The 16,286-nt window shown below is 40.5% G+C and overlaps 1 protein-coding gene across 5 annotated transcripts in view; it reads right to left on the bottom strand.

Moving 5' to 3' along the window:
• Positions 1-3,815: 3,815 nt before the first annotated feature.
• The window catches only part of DAPK1 (death associated protein kinase 1), an 89,644-nt gene continuing 77,173 nt past the window's right edge, over positions 3,816-16,286 (bottom strand). For 2 of the 5 annotated variants that reach the window (XM_035565241.2, XM_050716217.1), the window contains exons 21-27: positions 15,281-15,469; positions 13,295-13,492; positions 10,879-11,017; positions 9,627-9,747; positions 8,167-8,355; positions 6,329-7,557; positions 4,962-5,081 (exon numbers count right to left, since the gene is read on the bottom strand). In XM_035565241.2, coding sequence (XP_035421134.2) covers positions 5,054-5,081; positions 6,329-7,557; positions 8,167-8,355; positions 9,627-9,747; positions 10,879-11,017; positions 13,295-13,492; positions 15,281-15,469 — 2,093 coding nt within the window. In that variant the 3' untranslated portion in view covers positions 4,962-5,053. Of the gene's footprint in view, positions 7,558-8,166; positions 8,356-9,611; positions 9,748-10,878; positions 11,018-13,294; positions 13,493-15,280; positions 15,470-16,286 lie in introns of those variants that run through there. The other 3 variants (XM_050716218.1, XM_050716219.1, XM_050716220.1) reach the window with 3 other exon arrangements.

The raw sequence follows: 16,286 nt of genomic DNA, 5'->3' as shown, positions 1-16,286 counted from the left end.
TGCGGCCAGGCTAAGCCAGCAGATTTTGCAATGGAATGGGCAGCTGAAGAAGTGAAGCACATGGTGACTCAGAGAGTCACACACGTAGTCCTTTGACAGCATCAGCACGGGCTGGTCCCGCTGACACGAGAGCCCGCCCTGCTTTCCTGGGTTCTGCTGAGAACTGTTCTGAAAAGTGCAACTTTGTGCACCACATGCCGGTACCTCATGCCAGCCCTTACTCACGCATGCAAACTGTGCAGGAACGCAGCAGAAGCATCTCCATGGTGCTCCCAGCCTGAAGCTGCTGGGGCCAGTGATGTGCCCGAGTCTGCAGAGCAGACACCTCACTGATGTGCCCTCTGTGGATCTGGTGATCCACGGCACCAGCAAGCGTGTATTCACCAACACATGCAGCCACTAGAAGTGCCTCAGGTTAATATTAGAGGAGGTGCTAATAATGTTTTAGCTGGAGAAGGTAGCATGGGCCCAGGCTGTCAACCTCTCGTTGCCTGCAAACCCATGTGAGTAAGGTGCAGTGTGCCTAGACATTTTTTTCATGTTCAGGACCCCTTATCCTCCCCAACAGGGTGGATCTCAGTCTTCCTTTCTGCTTAGGAGACACGAGTGCCTGTTAGCTGCATGGGTGTCCTGGTCTCGTGAGAGCAGGTCCCGCAGCTCAGGCAGGACAGTCCCGATGTGCCCCGTCTCAGCGCAGGGCGGTGATTTTTCAGGCACATCCAGCCAACACAGCAGCATGGCTGCATTTTCAAGAATGATCTTTAAACATGCATAGTTTGGATCTGGACCTCACCCAGGGCAGTCTGCTGGTGCAGAAACGCTAAGCCATTTTGGTTAATGCAAAATTGAACCAGGTCCAACTGAGGCACTCTTCCAGCTTTGAGTCAGCATTTGCTGTTGTTCCGCTGTTCCAGTAAAGCTTGTTATGGTAAACTCTGCCACCATAGAGTCTTCCGTCTGTAGCTCACCTGACTTCTGCAGACCTGAATTCATACATGCAAGTCTTAGTGTCTTTGCTATAGCCCTTTTGGAAACCAGAAGTACCCCAGAATTGCTAAAATCTTATTTTCTACCTTCCCCCCTTTTTTTTTTTTTTTTCCCAATACCCTTCTTTCCAGGACAGGAAAACTGAAAAGAGACTTAAGTGAATCTGTGGTCCTGGTTATTTATTTATTTACTTATTAACAAGCATATTTCAAAGTCAAATAGAAACAGAAATAGATTTTAATACTGTACCTAGTGCGTTCAAGCAACCTTCAAAGAGGACAATGCACTGCTTTGACTTCTCTGACCTAAAGAGAGGTTTCAGCACGCAGCATGTTTATTTAATTCTTTTGAAGGTTCAGCTTGGGCATTACTCTTCCATTTCATTTGCAAAGCTGAATCAAAGAATGGCTTGGATTGGAAAGGACCTTAAAGATGATCTGATTCTCTCTGCCATGGGCAGGGACACCTCCCACCAGCCCAGGCTGCCCAAAGACCCATCCAGCCTGGCCTTGAGCACCTCCAGGGATGGGGCATCCACAGCTTCTCTGGGCAGCCTGTGCCAGGGCCTCACCACCCTCTGCGTGAAGGATTTCCTCCTCACATCTAACCTAAATCTCCCCTCTTCTAGTTTAAAACCATCCCCCCCTTGTCCTGTCATTGTCTGCCCATTCTGCCCATGTAAGAAGTCGCTCTCCATCTTTTTTACATCCGCTTTAAGTATTGAAAGGCTGCAGTGAGGTCATCCCAGAGCCCTCTTTTCTCCAGGCTGAACATCCCCAGCCTTTCTTCACAGGAGAGGTGCTCCAGGCCTCTGATCATCTTTGTGGCCTTCCTCTAACAGCCCCACACCCTTCTTGTGCTGGGGGCCCAGCCCTGGATGCAGCACTCGAGGTGGGGCCTCACAAGGCAGAGCAGAGGGGGACAATCACCTCCCTCCACCTGCTGGCCACTCCTCTGTTGATGCAGCCCAGGACGCAGTTGGCCTTCTGGGCTGCAAGCACACACTGCTGGCTCATGTGGAGCCTTTCATCCACCAGAACCCCCAAGTCCTTCTCTGCAGGGCTGCTCTCAGTGAGTTCTTCTCCCAGTCTGTGCTTATGTCTGGGATTGCCCCCATCCAGGTGCAGCACCTTGCACTTGGACTTGTGGAACCTCATTAGGTTCACCAATCTAGTTTGTCCAGGTCCCTTTGGGTGGCATCCCTTCCTTCTGTTGTACCAGCTGCACCACTCAGCTTGGTGTTTTCTGCAAACTTGCTGAGGGTGCACTCGATCCCACTGTCTCTGTCACTGATAAAGACATAAACAGCACCAGTCCCAAGACAGACCCCTGAGGGACTCCTCTCGTCACTGGCCATAGAGCCATTGACCACCACTCTCCGGGTGTGACCTTCAGTCCAGTTCCTCACCCACAGAATGGCCCACCCTTCAAGTCTGTCTCTCTCCAATTTGGAGATCAGAACGCCATGCGGGACCCTGACACAGAAGCAGTGACATGGTTCATATCAGGGAATCTGTTTTAAACAACGGTACAACACAGCTTCTTCGGTATACAAAGGCTGCAGTGCACCAACACGTGACTTCTGCCAAGGCTGGGAAATGCAGCCAGCACAGGATTTGGGCCTGGCATCGGCTCCAGCACAGAGAGCTGGAACAGCTTCACAGTTGCTCTGGAGAAGACCTGACCATTTAGGAAGCAGGGTTCTGGCTCCTTTCTGAGCCTCCTGGCTCTGTCAGTCTCTGACACTTAAGAGTTGCTAAATCCCTGTAGTTTCATAACTCTTTCTCAATTGCTTGAATCACAAGGATCCTGAAACCTGTGTCTCTCTCTGGTTTACATCCTCTTAAGGCGAGAAGAATAATTTATACCCACCTCCACCCAAGGTCACCTCCGGATGCCCTTCTTGTCCCACCCTTAGGGATTTGCATGCAGCCATTGATCCCTCCTGGCTTTCCAAATGCACCAGTTGGGTCAGCAGCAGAACTCCCACAGGGTCTAAAACCATTTCCTAACATGATCAGCAGCAATATGAAACACTTTCCTATCCTATGCATGCATGGTGCTGCACACCTGGGAAAAGAGACTCTACTTGGAAAAAATGATTTGCACCAAAACACTCACTTCCTGCATACCTTCTTTGACAATTTCTTCAAAATTTGACTTCAGATGTCAGTAATAAACATTTCTGAACTGCAAGATCAGCTGTGTCTGGGCCTTGAGCAATTGTGTCGCAAGCTTGAGTTTGTCTATATTATTGATTTTGTTGACAAAATGAACACTGGCACTAACCTCTACATCATCAACTTGTGTTTCAACAGCTCTGCTCTGAAGCTACGAAGTACAAGGAATAGCGTTTTGATGGTCAGTATCCAACTTCACTCATTTCAATGGCAGGAGCTGCATTTGTGGTTAGCATGTTCAATGGCACAGTCAAACACAATTTATATTTACAGATAAACTTTTTTAATCTTCCAAGACTGCCACTCCCCCCATTTCTAGAGTGAGTCAGGACCAGTGTATTTTAAACACAGCTCTAAAAGTGTGGAGTGAAGCTCTGTTCTTAGTAGCACCGACAAAACAAAACAGGGAATCGATAAAACTGAAACAACTGAAAAGCATGTGGGATTCCCTTTTGTATCACTTTGCTAATGTTTTTCTGTCAAAACCATCATTTAGGACAAATATGTTTTTTTTTTTTTTTAATGAATTTCAGTAATATGACATATGATTTATAGGAACACAATCCAAAGTTATCCTATGACTGTGATTCACTTTCCTGAACGTATTACCATAAAAACTGGAAATGATGCAACAGGCACTTACTGACATTCAGAGATCCGTGGCAGCATCCACTAAGTAATTTATACTCCCAGGGCTGCATTTTACTGTAAATGGAAGCAGAGGATTGTCAAGAAGATGCTGCTAGGGAGGGGAAAAAACAAACAAACAAAAAACCTTCTATACCAAAATTTCTAAGTCAACCATTGATCTTCCATGTGCTTAAAGCATCCGGGGAGGTAGGCAGGTTAGAAGCTACCTGGTATCTTGATAATCTTGCCACTCTACCACGAACAGTAACAGTGGCAAATTAAATCCGAAATACTAGACACCCCTGGCAGTCCTGCACGCGAAAAGCACCTCACAGCACTGCGAGTGTCCTGCAGGACTTGTGATACCAATTCCATTCCTCTGCAGTCACACAGATTCAATGAAGGGAAGTCAAGAGGCTGGGCTCACCTTCAAGTCTGAGGCAGGCGATGAAGAAAGTCTTATGAAATGAGCAAGACCTGTCCACGTAACTGAATGCGGCAGAACTGCTCCAGGTGTGTACAGGTAGGAAGCTAAGCGTGGTGGCATTCAGTAACACAGGCAAACGTTCCCTCAAGCGGGCTGCAGAAAGCAAGCCTCTTCAGTGAGCAACCTCCAGCGGTGGTGGGAGATGCTGGACTCACTTTGTCAGATGTAAGAAAATACCAGAGCAGAGAGACCTCAGACTGCTCATTATCCGTACCTCTTCTTGTGGACCAGACATTTAATAAATATTCAAAGGAAACCAGTGATGCCAGGGGAAGGATTTGATAAAGGGAAGGTAAAATACACATAGAAGGTGGTGGGAAACAGCAATTAGCATTTTAAAAAGAGTCAGTCTAGCTCTGCAGCACACGCAGGGAGAAGGCGTGGCACTGAGCTGCCTGCGCAGAGGGCAGCCCAGAGGCCGTGCAGCTATCAGTGAGTGAAGCTGAGAGTTTAAGCGGGTAGCAGCAGCACAGACCCTGTTGTGATGAGCAGATCACTACCACTGCATTGGCTCTAACGCAGTGAGAGCCCCGCTTACAAAGCAATGTCATCTGGAGGATTCCCAATGACAGACTCACTTCTGCTGTTTTGGTTTTCTTTGTCGAAAGACACAAAGGAAAAAGCTATGTAACGAACCATTTTGGCTTGCTGTTTGTCAAATGAACGTAAACCTACTCACAGCAGAGGGGCCACCTAATAAAATATAAATAAATACTCTCACCGAACATTGAGAAAAGGCCTGAAGCAAACCAGGTGGTACCCCAGAACTTCAGAAGCCAGGCAATGCGTCTGCAGGACTGCGATTGTAAAGAAGAGAGAATTTTTGGTTCCTTTCAGGTACAGAATACAAATGAAAGAGATGCAACAAGCAACAGTTTATTGGTAGAAAAATCCTTTAAAATTTTACTACATCGTAAGTTTAAGGAAAAAATAGTATTAATATATATACATACAATATATATACACAAACACACATTGCACCATTAAAATTACATGCTTTTTAGAACAGAGAATGTATCATATCCCCTCATATCAATTTTAAAGTTCTCACTGCAGGAAATCTTGCATCCTTTTTGTTTTTATCCCCATTAAAGTTTTCAAGTACAGGAAGTAAGTAACTTAGGATCTAACAGTAGAAAACCATTTGTTATACACAAATTACAACCGACAGCTATACAATATTATTCTGCGGCATCTAACACATGTATGTCCTTTTTGAACTCTATAATGATATGAAGTTTTACCTGAGGTGCATGGAAATAATGAAGCATGATAATTGGCAAGTTTAAGAGATTTTCACATTATGATCTGACTGTAATTGAAGTTGATTAGGTATCACACGTCTGTACCCACAGGATTGGCACAAGAAAGCTCTGCATGAGTCATCACCAATGTCTTAGAAATGCAGGAAAAATTAAAAGGCAAGCACCACTTGCAATGATAAGCATGCAGACAATTTAAGTGAAACAGAGGTAGCATGTTCTTGTAACTCCAGCAGGGTCATTCAAATCAACGGCACCCTCCCTTCTGCAAAAGGCACTCACTTTTTCAGCTAAAAACAATGTGGTGTTATATTCAGGCAGAAAGATCAGAAGTGTAGGTGGACTTCTCTCCTTACAAATATTAAAAAGTGTTAAGCAGAGGACAACATGAAAAGAAAAACATGGGTGTAAGAAATACACATTTCTGGTCATATGTGCTATTCCTCTCCCCTTTCCTTCTAAAGGGAGAATGGAAGTATTTTATAAAACAGTTGGAGCACTAAAAAGTTGAAAGACTTTCCAGTTAAAATGGCAGTATTAAGCAGCACATTATGTATCTGTAATAATCGTACAACACCAGAAGTACACCAGCCTTTTAACAGATCAAATAAAAAGCAACAATTCACAGTTAGAAGTAGAAAGTTTAAGCACAAAAAGGTGGTGCTGAAGAAGGATAAAGACCCTTTGATGTAAAACCTCATAACTGACAGTATACAGAAGCTCTTGTACTTTTATCCTTCCTGGAGTTTGAAAAGATGTCTATGCAAAACACTTGTTCTTACCGTGACACCACAGAGCTAATCGAATTATAAGACGTTCCACTGTTGCAACTTGAAGCATAAGCCTCTTGACCATTAGCATCTAAATTTATTTTGAATACAGAAGATGCCTTCAGTAAAAAGTCTGCTGCATCCCTGCGCCCTAATTCCCTCAGCTTAGACATTAGGATACCTACAGTGCTCTCAGGAGCATTACTCCACTCCTGCAGCAGGGCATGGACTGGGCTTGACAGGAAGTCATTTTGTGTTCCATTATTTGTATTGTATTTTGCAACAAGATCAGGGAGGCCCAGGTTCATGGCCAGAAGGCACCAATCTTTGCCCATGGGATCAGGTGGATCCAAAAGTCGACTTAGTTTTCTCCTGGTAAGTAGATTCAGATCTGAAACATGAATGTCCATTCCTAGGCTTCCCTGGGAGTAGACATCAAGACATCCAAAACACAGTATACTACTAAAGCTCTCTTTATATCCCCCCATGGTGTTAGTGAGCGATGTCTCCTTTTGACTCTGTGCACGAAAGAAGTCTTTAGGCTGGTAGACCATTACTGGCTCATGATGTTCCCTCAGCTGCTGAGGACTAAGGTAGTATTTTACAGTCAGAAGGCCTGGTAAGGTTGTGGCCATTAAGTTATCAATGGTGCTGCATACGGAATCCAGAAGTAAACAGCACTTGATCTTCTCTGTTTCCAGTCCTCTAACTTGAACCTCTATACCCTGACCATGGTTGACTAGCAGCACTAAAAGCTCAGCTCCACGATTCATAATCTTTGATCCATTTACCCACAGACGTATATCGGCATCTCCCTCTGTGCTTTGTTGATGAATCCACCTGCAGAGATTCACCTGAACTTTATGAAAAATTCCACAAGGAAATGGGGTAAGATGTTCCACAGGAACGATTCTGACACCACCATAAATCAGTACTTCATCCTCCTCATCTGTCCAAGACCTGTGGAGATTGTCAGTCTTGATGAGAGCAGGAATATCAACCATTGCTCCACTGCTAAGGTCCCTTGCACAAATATCCATGGCATCCAAAATTTGTATCAGTTCTTCCACATCACTGTCTGTTACCAGACGCTGGATGTCCTCTATAGTATATCGACCTCTATAGTGATGGAGAGCTTTTGGGTTCTCCACTGACAGGATTTTTCCAAGGACGTTTGAACAGAGCCAGCGAGGATCCAGAAGCACAACATCTTGGACTGTCTCACTCTGCATGATGTTAATCTGTTTATAAATAGGAAAGCTGTTGTTTATATCTTATGAAGTACAAGATGATACCACCCCACATATTGGCTTTCATAACCTTTAACTAACACTGCTGACAGAAGAAAAACAACCAACATTTGAATGTCTTTGTTCAAAACAAAGAATGGATCTTGTTCTTGACTTCCACTAATAAAAAAGCCATAAGAACCCAACAACAGTAAAGCCTAGCCATGCTCTGCAAGCTATTTATGCAACAGTGTTTTCCTGTGATTCAATTTCTAATGGACACACACAAATTTCTCATCTGCAGTGAACATATTAAGCACTACCTCATTTTAAGATGATAGTAGACCTTATCCTTTCTAAGGATTCTATGTTTATACAACTACAACAATGAAATGTAGCTCTTCCTGTCTCAAAGAAATACTGCTGAACAGAACAAGTGCCACAAGACAATAATGATAACAAAAAGCATTAGTAACCAGTCTCTACTTCTTACAATGTCTTAAAAGGAAGAGTAGAAAAAAGTTACTATAGACATTTGCTTAAATCCCATTAAGCAATATTCTACCAAAGCAGTACCTTGATAGTATGGATACACAATTTAGACCAAAAAAACCCACTTACTTCTCCTATGCTATGCAACTGCTGTGCAATATGCCGTAGGTCATCTTCACTTGCTAGGGGATTAAGCTGTTCCTGTACGTCGTATACAAACTGCTGCAAGGACATCAGCTGGTTGGGTCCGTTCATTTTTCTCCATGAAGGCAGTGTAGAGATTATTTTTTCACACAGATGTGTCATAGGTGGGCAAGTCTTAAAAGCAGAGAAAACACCTGCTTGTAACTACTCTGCTGAGAACAGTTTTTTTTTTTTTTTCTAAATAAAGGCTATGTGTGTGTTCTAAAACATAAATGACAATATGCATGTCTAAGGAGTCCCCTTGTGATGGATCCTTACTCTTCCATCTGATATGTACTTGTGAGAAGATCTACCTTGTCTTAATAAAGTAAAATTCCAGAAACAGATGGGCATTTATTTAAAATCTGTACTCACCACTATTTGTTCCGGACCAATTTATTCAACAGGTGAGATAGCAGAGTATCAGTACTAGATTAGAAGTACAGCTGACACATTTATCTATTGACTGTTTTGGACATTACCAATGCTTTCATCCCTGCAATCTCAAGCCATAGCACCCAATTCATATGCAAAGCTCCCCAAATTTCATCTAGTGGAAACTGCTACAAAAAAGTTTTGTCAAAGAAGAAAAGCTTATTAAAAACCAACAGATCATTGGGAACATAAAATAATCCAAATTTTACATAAAAAAACAATCTACAGAGTGAACTCAGGAATACAGTAACTTTTGCTTCACTTTTTTTTAATACCTATCAGAAGCAGCTAGAAAATGTCTCGTTGGCATTACACAATTAAGAGTGACTTTAGAATGAAGAATTTAAATGCTAAAGGCTACCTAATAATTTGACTTGGTCACCCTCAGTATTGAAGGTTATGTAGATTCATGGTGTTTACAACAAACCATAGCTATTTTACCCTTAGTTTCATGAAGTTATATATATACATACAAAAATCCAAGCACATATTTTTCAGTAAAAGACCCTAGCAAGAAGATTAAACATATATATGCATAAATACATATATACACACATATATCCACTTCACCCATCTATGTTGAGAATTACCTTTCTAACAACTGAGGAAAGTGTTCTACTCCAGTGTATTTTAATGAAAAATGTATTTCCAGCAAATATATTCTGCTTCTCTGTAACGCTACTCTGACATAAAAAAACAATAAAAAAAGTCAGCACTAGAATCCAATCACTGTCAACTCAAACTACAAAAATTTAGCTTTAAACTGGTAATCTCAATTGTTTCAAGAGAGGCCATTTTGGTGACCCATACGAAATACTGCCAATTTTGAAAATGCTGACAGAATCCTTGATGTCATCAGTCTGTTGTTCCTTAAGTTCTGAAATTAAGTACTAAGTTTACAGTAAATTATTTCTTTCCCAAGATTTTCACATCTTAGCTGACACAATCTAAGACCATTAGACATTACTTACAGATATTATCTGACTTCTAATTTCTTGTAAGTGATTTCGGAGAAGCTTCATATCTTTAGATCCAGATGCTCCAGCATCCAACACAAATAACTTGTCTGAAATGTGAAGATCATTTCCAAATCTAAAAGAAAAAGAGAGCCACCAATTGTCTATTCAGTTCCAAATCCAGTTTTCCTAATCAAGCAGCGCTTCAATCTTAAATTGCACAGCACTTAATTTTCTTCAAAGAATAATGATGAAATGTAGTACTGATAATCCTAAGATATTTTATAAGCAAAGACAGTAGAGTTGCTCCCTAATTTTCTTGAATGTAAACAGATATATTAACAGAAAATTATTATCTTTCCTAAGGAAGAAGGGTGAAAACTCCTAAGGAAATTACAACTGCACCCTAGGACTTGTAACTGCAAAAACATTTTACTAGAGAAGGGATAGCAGGAATGCAAGATTACACCCAGATATTTTCTGTTGGTTTATTTCAATGGATTGAGACACTGCTCTGCCACTATTGAGCTGGATTTCCCACACCTGTTTCTTGTATAGTACAGACTCACTGATCTGGGTGGTTCCCCAAATCACACGTTAGCCACTTACATGGATAACTGTGCTCACTGTGAATATAAATTATTGTTACCTTACACAATACCATTAGTTTGTGAAAATTAGCATGATTAGCATACTCTCCAAATACTTGCTCAGGATGGTTAATGGCTTTCTCAACTTCTAGGCTGATTTTTTCATGTATGTGACTCCACAAGATCCAGCTCTTCAGAAAACATATGTAGACAGGACCTCCAGGTGTGGTTTAGTTTTTCTCCTGCCCATCCTAAATCAATTCAGAGAAAATGGTGGCCGTCCTACACAGCTTCCTCTACTGCACCTGGAGGTTGCAGCTCAAAATTGCCCACTTTTCTGAGACTGGTGCAAAACCTACACACCAGGATGTCTGTCAGATGGTTGACAATGGCCTTTAGATCTATTTCAGTATTTACAGGCTGACCCTTTGGAGCCTCACTCATTTTATGCACCACTCACTCATTTTAGCTCGCTCATTGTAGTATTGACAAATGTTTCATTTTTTTCACGGAATAAGCTTCCTGAACATTTTCAGTAAAGAAAATCTTCAAAATATTGCACTTTCTTTAATGTAAATACCACATAACTTCAGCCAAACAAAAAACCTTTTACATATTACGCATTTTAGTATTTTTCTTTGAAACTAACATGTATGCTACATATAATCCCCTCTTACCTGTTCCTGATTTCTTTCAGCAACGACATGTCCTTGTCATACCAAAACTCCCCCCCAACAGGCCGAGGAAGATTCACTATGTCAGCATGCGTGGCGACCAAAACAACACGTAGTAGAGTTTTCAGCTTTCCACCAAATGCTAGAAGGGAAACAAGATTATTTCCTCACTATGAGACATGCCCAGGAAGATGGCTGCCTTATGGAGCCAGTTAAGTAGCAATACTATTGTATTCTTGATACCAGTGGTAAATCCACTGCAGAATATCCAACTTTAAGCACAACAACAACTATTTCTACACAACGAAACCACTGGTGTTATGGCTATTATCTACTTATAGAATTATCTACATAATGTATAATTTAAATAGCTAGAATCTTAGTATCATAAATATTTTATGCCCTTATTGTTTTAACAAAAACATGTATTAATAATGCTAATTAGACATCTATTAACTACAATCTATACCAATGTGAGGGAAAATAAAAAAAATAAAAGCTTCTTTAAAAGGTTTCTCATAATCTTTGGATGGTCCTTAATGCTACAGGTACAGCTTAGAGAATTTTAAGTAGAACACAATGTCCACAACATTCATATGCTGGTATGAATGCTATTTTACAGTACTTACACAAACAGTGACCTCTCACTTAGGTGAGAAGGTGAGAGTTAAGTAGGAAAGCCTGGCAGATACCATGAAAAAGAATGAAAAAGAAAGAAAGAAAGATACAAATGGCATGAATGAGGTGACAGCATGGAACACACATTTTCTATCTTTTTCTCAAACTGATCTTCCAGAAAAGAGGAGACATCACTAGGCAATTATTTAAAAAAACCAAAGTACATCCAATTCTGCTGTTCTTGTCTGACAAAAACTTCATATTGGAGAAATATGCTTACCTCAGTTTTCATTGACTAAGCTACAGAATTTTGATTCATTCATAAAAGGCCCACATTTCCCCTCACTGTGTAGCACTCCACAATAACTATGCTCTAGTTGTAGATCTTTTTGTTTTTCAGCTGACAATATAACAATAGACAATATAACTGGAAAGTAATTCCTAAAGTTTAAATATTCTGCAAATGTCAATTAATACATATTATTTAAGAGTTGTAACAATAGGTTACACATGAGTATCCAAATTGAGCTGAGTAGTATAAACGCTGATTTAGGCAAAGTACCTAAATTGTGTTACTAACTTAGTTAAATCAAGAACTAAGTTTCCTTGCTTGAGCAAGATGACAAGGAAAGCTTTCAACAATTGCAAGTTAACTGCATTTTCAGCTTTAATGATTTTTTGCACATTTCTGAGCTTTTAGTTCCAGAAGTAATTGCAAGTCAGTTAGATCTCAATGGTTATATTTGTAACCTCATGACTTAACCTAAGATGGAAGATGAAAGGACATACATATGTCCAAGCTAAAAACTGAAGGTCTGCCATTTGGCTCATCATTGTCACTCGTCAGCCTGAGATCATGCGTACAGAATTGAGTAGAAAACAAAAAGAGGGGAAATATTCTGCACTATGTAAGCATTAGATATACTTTTCTAGTGAGTCCCTAGCAATGTTATAAACGCCTATCAGTGTTGAGTTAGACCCACTGCTTGGGATAACATTTTGGTTCATAGAACCAAGACACATGTCAGAGAATGGTTCTTCCATAAAACTGTCAGTCTGCAGAGCAACGCTCTGCTGCAAACACTATGAAGCTATAAGGTATGTATACCTACAGAGGTTTTAAGAAAAAAACAAACAAGTGAGTTAAGTTAATTTGTTTGTCTGTCAAGTAAATTTCAACTTGTTAGAAAGTTTGAATAACTAGTCATTTCATTTAAAATCTGTGCAAAGTCTTAAAAAATATGAAATGAAATTTACTAGAAATACTGGTTTCTGTACACCCTGATGTGCCAAAGGTTAACATATTTGTATCCCAAATACAACTCTAGTTAAAGAGGTTGGAGTGGCATGTACTGAGTGTAATGTCACTCTACAATGTCATTCTGTCCTGTTCTCATTGGCAAAACCAACTTACGCTGCAAAGAGCTAATTGGGGTTTAGATTTAATTTAGGATTAGGTTTGTAAACTTAAGTGAATTTTAATTAGTGTGTCTAGAACTGGTCTTAAATGGTTCCGACACTCTGAAACACTTTTTCACACAGCTTTTCTGACATAAAACTTCATTTGCCACAAAAGCCTCCAGTGTATCTCATGACCCATTTCAGTTGGAGTAACTGGTGCATGAAACTCTTCAGGCTTGTTCCACAAATAAAATCCTCTATTGCTGAGAAACTGTTTAAAGTTTTTTAAATAAAAGCGGATAAAGATGTACAACAGCACTCAGAAAAGAGGATTTAGAAGTTGCAAAGAAACACAATCTTATTTTCCCCTAATATTTCATTAATAGGCAGAAGAGCATACCTATTGGCTCCTCAACTGGGACTAATGATTTCAGGAAACTGAGCCAAAAGGTCACTTGGTTTAACTGGATTTCATAAGGCTCCTCAAGACTAAAAAGCACTATGTGAATCGTGGTGGGATCATTCGCTGCAAAATAATCGTAACAGCAGAAATACACAGGATTCCCAGAGAATTCCCAGATGCTGAAGTCACCAACTCCTGAAAAACAGACAAACAGACAAAGAGGTCACACTGTCAGTAAGCATGAAGCCTTGCTCAGCCATGGAAAGACAAACGGAACAGTTCATCTCATTTAAACTTTCTCAGAGATAAACTATGCAGGTGAGAAAGCAAAACTGCAAATGCAATCATGAACAAACGGAACAGGTTTCAGATAGTCTCAGAGACTGAGAAGTTGGGTCCTTACAATCTGTTCCTCTCTCACATTCACTTCTCTAGAACATTCAGCTGGATGCCACATGGATGCACCTGTGTATTCAGGTCATGCAGCCTTACACATTAAATTGTCTTTTGCCCTGCACAGGAGCAAATAACTGTTCCTGTTTTTCCTTTGTATTCCCCCAAAGCTCAACATTTTCATGATTTTTTCTTTCTAAAGTCTCACCGCTGGTATTAAAAACCACTCAAAGATTCTCAAAGAACCCACTCTGCTTTATGGAATTGTATTACTCAAATCACATGAATAAGTTAGGGCTGGAGAACCACCATGTTAAGGATCCCAAGAGCACAATGATTCTTTCTGTCATCTCCTTTACTTCAGGTAAGAAAAGCATCAGCATGTTGCACTGTATTGCACTTCTCAGACTCACTACCTGATAAGGTACACTTGTACTCCATCTATTTAAATAAATGCTGATTCAGATGCACCTTGAACTTCTAGGAGAAAAAAATCCAGAAACCTCAAATCTGCTGTTATGAGTTCAGCTATCGAGAGCTCATCCATGTGCACACCTTCCTTCTATATCAAGATACAAAGACAGAAAAGAAAATCCTTCTGACAGCCTGTTGCACAACTTTATCTCACTGCAGAATTTGACCTGGTTTCAAATTATATCGAAAGGAGAAATTAACCCAGATAAAGAACAAGCTTTAGCTACATGCCAAACTCTTAAGCATCTAGCACGAATGTTTTGTCAGTTTGTGTTAGTGTGCATATAATGAATTTGTAAGTAGGTTTCTCTCTCCAAAATAAAAGCTTGATTAATCTGAGCTCAGCCTCAAGATTGCAAATGCTGAGGAGATCTTTAAGGAGAGATCTTACCACCTCTCTGACGACTAGCAGGGGTGGTGGTATGTACCTGTTGCATGGTTTTCACACTCAAAAGCATTACTAGCATCTATGTGTACTTATGAAAAAAGACAGCTACAGGATAAAGAGAAAGCTCTACATTAGTGTTTTGCTTTGGAACAGTAGAGAGGTTTTCAAATAACTTCTCTGACTGACCCCTCTTACTGTTAACTGGTTCCAACTGTGGAGCAGTTGGCTTGCTTTCCAAACTAATGAAACTAGAAGCTCCACTCCAGCGCTCACCAAATCTGCTCCAGACCCCTTGTGGGGTGATAATGGTAAGCCCTTCATACACCTGGGTACCACATGCAAGGTGAGGACACTTGGGCCAATGAGACTGGATTATATCTGCCAAAATCCCCAATCTACATGCAGTGTAGGTGAAGGGGCCTTTAACATGGAACCCACTCCTATTATGCCAAATGCGTTTCTTCTGCCCCACTTATTAACCTCAAAAGCACTTCTAGGTAGTGCTAGAAATATCTGCCACAAATGGTTATTACTATGTGTATTACAAGCAGAAAACCTCATGCAAATTTACCTTCTGCTTAAACAAACCAAACCCCACCAGTGTTGAATTCTTAACCACAGTAAGTACCTTACCAAGTCAGGCATTTTTGTTTTTGTTTCTAAAACCACACACCACGGCATTGCCTTTCCCACAGAACTAAGGCATGCCAGCCCAGCTCTCTGCTTACCATTCAAGTAGGCATTCTGAACGTCAATAGCCTTGGTGGACTGGTCATCAGCAGAGAAGTGAGAGTGATGAGCAGGTGAAACGAAAGCTTCTAATACCCCTTTGGTCAGGCCTGGCTCAAACATCATACTACGGCTTCTCACGCTGACGTTCTCACAGCCGGGATAAAGATTCGTAATACTTACGGAAACTGGGTCAGGGAAAGGAAAATGAGATTACAAATTGTGGGAAAACTACAATCAGATCACTTCACGATAAGTATGCTAGGCATAAAACTTGATTGATAAAACCAAACTGTTCTTCAAAAAAAAGGAGATGACTACCAAGCTGTGAGCGCACACAAATACATCCTTATTCTGAATGCTGAAAAGGAAAATATTAGAATGATCCCATATAGCACTTACTGCACCTTAACAGATATACTACTGGGTGAGAAGCATAGAAAAAAATAACAATTTGGAAATGAAAGACTTCAATAGTTAAAGCTCTTCCACATTGCAAAGATTTACTACTTTTTATATCTAAGGGCTGTAGTTTTGTAGCATGGACTGTTTTTATTAGTATAGAAATGCTACAGATTTGTATAATGGGATCTGTTAAGTAAGGATAAAAATATCACCACATAATAACTATTTCTGAGGAGGTGGGTGAGAAAAGCAGGCCCTTAACTGAAGTTATTTTATTTGTAGGCAATTTGCTCAGTTCACCTCACTATAGATTCTATAAATGAGAAATGAAAGGGCTTTTAATTAACTTGCACCATCTAGTGGCGAAAGTAAAGATTTCTTCCCCCCTCTAGATGCTGAATTATAATATTCGGATTTTAATATAGAAAGAAACTACCTGCCAGCAGTACAACTATACTTTCATGTTTCATCTTTTAATAGAGTATTTAAATCTTTAGGCTCGTGTGATTTAAATACAGTGAATTCACGTACTTATTTTTACAGAACTTTTGAAAACATAATCACATTATCAAGTATCCACCAAACTGTACTATTTTAATT

Source organism: Cygnus atratus, chromosome Z (assembly GCF_013377495.2).
Source record: "Cygnus atratus isolate AKBS03 ecotype Queensland, Australia chromosome Z, CAtr_DNAZoo_HiC_assembly, whole genome shotgun sequence".
NCBI lineage: Eukaryota > Metazoa > Chordata > Aves > Anseriformes > Anatidae > Cygnus > Cygnus atratus.
This window is presented reverse-complemented; position numbering and strand designations above follow the sequence as displayed.